At 46.9% G+C, this 7,649-nt stretch overlaps 1 protein-coding gene across 6 annotated transcripts in view; it reads left to right on the top strand.

Annotated features, from left to right (window-relative positions):
• Positions 1–2,166, top strand: part of nrg2a (neuregulin 2a) — a 156,636-nt gene extending 154,470 nt beyond the window's left edge. For all 6 annotated transcript variants that reach the window (XM_063203744.1, XM_063203743.1, XM_063203742.1 and 3 more), the window contains one exon: positions 839–2,166. In XM_063203744.1, coding sequence (XP_063059814.1) covers positions 839–1,649 — 811 coding nt within the window. In that variant the 3' untranslated portion in view covers positions 1,650–2,166. The remainder of the gene's footprint in view (positions 1–838) is intronic.
• The last annotated feature ends 5,483 nt before the right edge of the window (positions 2,167–7,649 follow it).

Here is a 7,649-nt window from a genome sequence, read left to right as displayed (position 1 = left end):
GGGGGTGAGGGGGGTGGTTAGTAAGGGGGGTGGGCAAAAGACATCAATCAGTAAACACTGTAAGGCAAGGGCCCTCATAACCTTAAGCATATGCATCCATTTAGTGAGAAATGCTTGTGCCGTGGTGGAGAGGTGGCCTGTTTACTCCTTGTGTGCGTTAGTAATGGGCCGTTTAGCCCTGCCGAGCCCTGTAACATGTCTCCACTACACTGATAGAAGGCCTCGTAATGGAATGGAATGGAATGGGATTTGATGGGATTCACTTTCATAAAAACGAATGCTCGGTAATTACTGGTAGGTACTTTGCTGATTTCTTCCACGCTCCCCCTCATCCGTCATTGTGTACTAGTTGCCTACCCCCATTTCTCCCACAATAAAGAGAAGAACAGGGCTACATGGAAAAGAACCGAATTGCATTGGACTGATTTAATCAGAACTGAATTGAAATCAGAACTGAATTTAATCCAAATCAATTGCATTCTAGATATGTATATCTGTTTCTCCTACACCAGTAGAATAGAATTGAACTAAACTGAACTGAACTGAACCTACTTGAATTGAAATGAATGGAATGCTTGATTATTTCTATTGATATTTGCTATATCCTTTGCTTTTCTGTCATCCTTTCTTCTTTAATCTTTTAACCAACAACAGCATTACATTGAATTGCCTTTACTGACTACCTCGATTCCAGAACTCAGTTTTTTCCCGTTTACCCTCTTTGTGCCCACCACAAGCAGGTACATGCAATTCAATTGCTTTCCTTACATACCATGATCCTAATGCACTGTCTCTCCTGTCTCTGTGCCTCCCCCCTCCACCCCCCCTCCATGTGCAGGTACGTGTCGGCCCTGACCACGCCTGCGCGCCTCTCGCCCGTGGACTTCCATTACTCACTGCCCCCGCAGGTGCCTACCTTCCAGATCACCTCCCCCAACGCCAACCACGCCATGTCCCTGCCGCCGGCCGCCCACGCGCCCTACCCGCCGCTGGAGGAGCAGGACCAGCCCCTGCTGCTGCGCCGCTACCAGGTGCCCCTGCACGACGCCCAGCGCCAGGACAGCGCCGGCGGCGGCGGCGGCAGCAGCTACCGGCAGCAGCAGAGGCGGCAGCGGCAGCAGGAGGAGCAGTGGCACCGCACCTACCTGAACGACAGCACCGGCAGCCTGCCCTCCAGCCCCTACCGGCTGGCCGAGGACGAGGAGTACGAGACCACGCAGGAGTACCTCTCCTCCCTGGAGCAACCAAAGAGAAGCGGCGGGAGAGCCAGCGGAGGAGGCGGCAGCGGCAGCGGCGGCGGCGGCAACAGGCGCTGGAGGAGGTCCAGACTGAACGGCCACGTGTCGCCGCGCGGTTACGACGTGGTGACCAGGGCGCCCCCCGGCTGCCTGTCGGACAGTGAGTCGGAGGAGGAGGAGGAGGAGGGGGGCGAGAGCACGCCCTTTCTCAGCATGCAAAACATGAACGCCGCAGCGGCCGCCGCCGCCGCCGCCGGCATCACAGAGCCCTCCACCATCTACAGACCCACACCCGCCGACACGCGGACTTCACACACGTCAGGCCGACACAGCAGCAGCGGCGCCCAGCGCGGGAACACGCAGAGACTCACACACTCCTCGCGCTCCAAAGCGGACAATGCACCCCACTAAAAAAAAAGGAGGAAAAACGGAAAGGGGAAAAAAGCGAGAAATGAAAAATATCAACAAGAAATCAATATACTATAGACCTGCACCTATAAAAAAATATTTTTATTTTATATAACTGACAGATATTCTAAACAAATGAAATATTTATTTTCATTTTAGCAAAAGTTGTCTACTAGTTAACAGCAAAGACTTTTTTTATAGGGAAAACTCTATTTATATGTACATTTTGATTTACAGCATAAAAAAGACGTGCCAATTTTTTCACAACTTAAAAAAATAGAGTAATATTGTGGTGCCTTTTGCTGTATGACGATACCAGAAGGCCAGTGGAGGTTTTTTTTGTAGCCTTTCTTATATGGACGCCTCATTTTTATACACCTTTACTCTTTGGTTTCCTCTGTTTGGCCTTCTTCCTTCGTTTTCCAGGTTGTGTTCTTTTTTCTGGAGCAAAACCCCCATTTGAACTGTGACATTGCCCCCCCACCCCAACCCCTGTCATCTTTCATGCAATATAAATCACTCAAACATAAGGTGTATGTTTACATGAATATAATTCACATAAATGTTTTTATTATTATTATTATTATTATTATTATTATTATTATTATTATTATTGACTTTTTTCAATCAGTAATCCTGACAAATGCAAAGAGGGACCTTTGACTTGTACTGAAGGGTAAAGGGTAGGGTGCATGCATGTCTTCTTTATCTCATGTCGTCTTTATCCAGACCAAACCCCACGCTGTTCCACTGCCCACCCCCTTCCCTCCCTCCCTCCCCTCCTCCAGGGCAACCATGCGGGGAGCACTGACAAAGGCCAGCCTGGGTGTGTGTGTTTGTGGGTGGGTTTGTGTGTACGCGTGTGTGCAAACGTGTGTACGTGTGTGTGCGAGAGCGTGTGTATGCGTGAGTGCATGTGTGTATGAGTACGTGTATATGTGCCTGCGTGGGTGAGTGCATACATGCATGTACGTATAGGTGAGCGTGTGTGCGCGCGGGCATGCGTGTGTGTGTGCGTGCGTGCGTACTGTACTGTATATGTGGCCGACAGTGTGAGCAGGGAAACATTGAAGGGTGCGCTCGGGTGTGTATATGTGTGTATGCGTATGTGTATGTCTATGGAATGAACGGATGGCTGTGAGGATGGTGGTGCTACTGCTGCTGCTAGCGTGAAGGGTTTCGCGTGTGGCCCACCGTTTGAGCCGTCCTTTTCCCTTTTAAACTTAAACTTCACCCCCCCCCCCCCCCACAAACACACACACCAACCAACCCACTCACTCAAAAAGAAGGAAAGAAGCTTCTGGACTTGTCGGTATACTTTCATCCCAGCCCGAAGGGATTTGGTCAACGTGTGTGTGTGTGTGTGTGTGTGTGTGTGTGTGTGTGTGTGTGTGTGTGTGTGTGTGTGTGTGTGTGTGTGTGTGTGTGTGCGTGTGTGTGCGTGCGTGTGTGTGCGTGCGTGCGAATGTGTGTGAGGCTAAGGGGTTAAGCAAAGGCCAAGGAAGTTGGATTTGTCAGAAGACGATGGTGCATGGTAATTCACAGAAAAAAAGGGAGTGTCATTGCATTCCACCAACTCACCTCATCCTTCAGTGGACACGACCCCCCCCCATGCTTCCATGATCCATGTTGTGGCTGACGTGAAGTAGGGAACCAAACAGAGTCTCAGGAGATTTCTGACATGCATGCCAACACTCAAACTGACAAGTCGCACAGCCAGCCACCCACCCACACACGCCCAAAGATTCACCCGAAAAAAATCACACAAATCAGATCCGCGCCCAAAAAAACATGCATGCATGCACACAACACACACATAGCCTACATAATACACATACCCTTCATGCTCAGAACACGTCTGCTCACACACTTGCATCAGAGTGTGCTTACTTGCCACAGACCTTGTCCACTCTCCCACAGACAACGCGAAACAGAGACACAGAAACAGAAATTTCGTGCTCACAATCAAGAGGACTCAGCAAATTCGTTTTGAGGGGTCAAGAACGCCAGAATATGCTGCCTTTATCTTTAGCCTTGTCTGACGATGATTTCTAGAAGAAACACTCGTAACAGTGTTTAAAAACTGTGATTTAATGACTTGCCTATGTTTGTCTTCTTGAGTTCTCACCGAATGATACAGTTCATTTATTATTATTATTATTATTATTATTATTATTATTATTATTATTATTATTATTATTATTTGCTTTGGCTGTGTGCACTTATTCATGTGGATTTTCTTTTTTTCTATAAACTCCAAGCAACCTCACGTTTACTTTCATTGGTAGATGAAATTGGCCAAAACTGACAGTCGTCATGCCATTTCGTCTTTCACAAACCTTTTTGAGTCATATGGCCTCCAGCTACGAGAGAGAAAAAATATATACGCCATTATCCAGCCTCCTGTGTGGAAAAAGACAAATATGAATAAAGATGAACTATTTCAGTGACAAAAAAGTGTAATAAAAGCCTACGTTGGCATATTTTCAGTTATTTGCTGTGAGAGGAGGGACCTGATGTTGTCCAGACAACAATCAGAGAACGTCAGTTAAACCAAGTAAATAAAAAAAATAAACAAGGTCATGTGTTTAGAAGAAAAGCCGCCATTTTGAAAAAAAAAACTAGAACTTCAATAGAGTACCGTATTGTGACAATACAGTGGCATACAGGCATACCTTAGTCTAGAAAGGGTATATTCACTGACAGCTCAATCCCCCCACCCCCCCCACCCCCCCCCCCCCCCCCCCCCCCCACACATTGCATTCAGACTATTATTTGTATATTTGCAAAATGCAAGAAAGAAAGACTGTGCTTCTCTAGTTAGTTTTAATGTGACCTCAAACTGCGCACCCCCCCAACCCCCATCCCCCCCCCACTGCCCCCCTCCCCGCCCTTCCCCGCCCTTCCCCGCCCAACCGCATCTAGAGTGTTTGACAGAAATGCCCTGCCAGTTTCTTTTAAACTGTTTCTTTTTTGATCCCCCCCTCCCCCCTCCCCTACGCTAGAAATCTTTCAACACCCCCACACCCGACACCCCACATTCCCCTCTCTCCACTTCTCCACTTTCTGCATGTCCTTGTGGTCAAGGTTAGATGGATGCATGGTAAAAGGAGCATACATTTATTTTCCAGTCAGTGAAAGTGTGTTTCATTTAACATTCAGCAATAAAAAAAAGAATCCACCTGCCCCCAACCCCCCTAATCGCACTCTATTGTCCATTCTTGGAATATGCTAGAGAAAAAAAAGAAGAAGAAAATGCAAGATTGTCATAGATTGTAAAATAAAAAAGACGAAAATGAAAAAAGTACCCATCTGTTCCCATGGAAGAAAAATAAATCTTTATTCGTTTAATTTTACACCAATGTGGTCATATCTGTGCAAAGCAAGGAGGATATGCTGTGTGTTTAACTACGTATACTTCCAGTCAGATGGGCTTTAGAGAGACTGGAACACTGCTAGAGTCCATGTAGGAAAGGAGACGAAAGGAGAGGAGATTGAGAGAAGAGGCCGTTTGTGTGTAAATTGTCTGACCCGGCCACTGTGAAACGGTCAAGTCTGCAAATGTTGGAAGAAATGCGATCAATCACCACGGTTACCGAGGCAGGATGGGGAAAAAAAACTCCATCTGGCTCAAGTGTTGCAGGCTTAAATGTCAGATTGACCACACCAGCACTGTCCACAAGTGAGTACTACTGCTGGACCTCTGTCTGCTCCCAAAGAGAGGCCAGTGAGATCGTTTGCAGTGTCTGACCATTGCATTTGAAGTCAAATAAGACTCATTTCCAAACTATTATGCAACACCTTTTTTTCTTTCTTTCTCACTCTCTCCGCTCTCTCTTCCTGTGCATGTGTGCACTTGTGCTCCTTTGAGTGTGCGTGCGTGTGTGTGTGTGTGCGTGCGAGTGCGTGCATGTGCGTATGTGGGCGCGCATGCGTGCGTGTGTTTGTGTGTGTGTTTGCGATTTCCGCCCTTTCGGGAAATGGAAATGTACGTTTATGTGATCAAATGGATCTGTTTTGAAACACCTAATTACAGTACAATAGCTTGGAACATGGCATTGAGTAATGATTAGCAACAGTTACACAATGTCTCCCTCCATACCTGAGTGTCTGTGTTGGCGAGAGAGAGAGAGAAAGAGAGAGAGAGAGAAAGAGAGAAATTGATGTGTCCACAGGAGGTCATTCCAGGGTGTATTGCGGGTAGGGGTGGGGGCAGGGCCGCTGACAGCTTTTGCCGGGCCCAGGACAAAGTCATCTGAAAGGGCCCCCCTACTTAATAAATACAATGTACTGAAGACCCAACTCTGGGCCCCCTCTCTCCCTGGGCCTGGGACAACTGACCCCTTTGCGCCCCCGTCGGCTTCCTTGGGTGGGGGTGTGAGTTTTAAAGGCCGCCAAAGGGAGTTGTTAGGCCTCTTCACACATCCAGGCGTAGCAGCTGTGTGCGCCGGAGTCTCGGTGTCAGGCAATATCCCCCTGACCCGCCAGACGTTTCCAAGGCATTCATCTGGGCCCCATCAGCATCAGACACATGTCTTTTTTCCCCCCTCCTCGTGACCCTGATCAACTAGCACTTTTTTATGGGTTTTGTTCTTGCTGGTCAATGCTGACATGCTTAAACCTGAAACATATGCTTCACAATGTTTTAGTTTAGTTGCCAAACGAAGAAGAAGAAAAAAAAAAGAAAAGAAAAAAAGCTTGAACCAACCAGTCTATGACAGCTCTCCTACTTAACATAGATGGTGTGCATGCATCAACCTGCATGGGGTGAATTAGTCAGATACCTCAGGAGAGGTCTTTTCCATTTTGAACCTAGCCATGCAAACGTGCAGTGTGGAGTGCCCCCACTGTTCCATAGAGTGAAACTTAGTAATAGTCATGTTCAGTGTGGAAAGTGCTCCTAGGAGTGTGTGTGTGTGTGTGTGTGTGTGTGTGTGTGTGTGTGTGTGTGTGTGTGTGTGTGTGTGTGTGTGTGTGAGAGTGTGAGAGAGAGTGTGTGTGTATGTGTGTGTGTGGTTTTTTCTTTTCCCGGGTTATGTATGCAAAAATTGTCACTGTTTTGGAGATGGACTTGCTGAAACTGAAACACAGTTGGCCCAGTTCTGGTGCAAAAGGAGTACTAACTATCGGATGTCTCCGACACACACAAAAAAGCTTGTTTTCCATTTTTTAATCTGCATTAAAAAAGAACGATTTAATACAACCTCCACTTCGTAGGGGCTGTCTCCTTCTTTCGCAAACTCACAACAGGAACAAATGATGAGTAATATTATGCTGAATGTGAGCACAATGCCGCAGGGAACACATTTCTCAGCAAAAAAACACCAGTATTTGCATGTTGTTGATTGCAAAAAGAAAATGTTCCTAGTAATCTCTTGCCACACATGACTTGATACAAATACCCAATGCATTCCTCTTGTGACAATACACTCTCAGTCACATGTAATTACATGCAGAACTCTAAGTTATTCATACTGACCTACCACAGTATGTAAAAAAGTGTTTTTGAAGCCCTTAACAGCTGGCCTGAGTGGTATCTGTCTTCAGCCGCTGTCTTGATTGTGAAAATAGCACATGTGAATGTTTTGAGATGTGAAAATACTAATAGTCGTTTGAGCCGCCCTTCCAAAAAAGTGAGGGATAAGGATTCAAATTCTCCTGGAGGACTCGCACTTCAAAATCTGCCTTTCCTTCAGTTGGGAATTCATCAATTCACATCAATTTGAACATTTGATTCACGCTCCGTTTGCAAGGTCTCACACATTTTCATCACATACTTTCTGTCTTTTTGCTGATCTAGAGGCAGTGGTGGAACAATTGTACACTGTGCCACAGGGTAAAATCCCCCCCCCCCCACACACACACACACACACACACACAATACAGCCTGCCAAAGCCATAATAAAGCCCCCCACCACCAATAAGGGAGGGCCCTGAGCCCAGGAGCTAATGGCCTTTTTGCTCCCCCTGTATTGCTCCGCCCCTGATAGAGGGGTGTGTGGG

This window comes from Engraulis encrasicolus, chromosome 7 (assembly GCF_034702125.1).
Source record: "Engraulis encrasicolus isolate BLACKSEA-1 chromosome 7, IST_EnEncr_1.0, whole genome shotgun sequence".
Taxonomy (NCBI): domain Eukaryota; kingdom Metazoa; phylum Chordata; class Actinopteri; order Clupeiformes; family Engraulidae; genus Engraulis; species Engraulis encrasicolus.
This window is presented reverse-complemented; position numbering and strand designations above follow the sequence as displayed.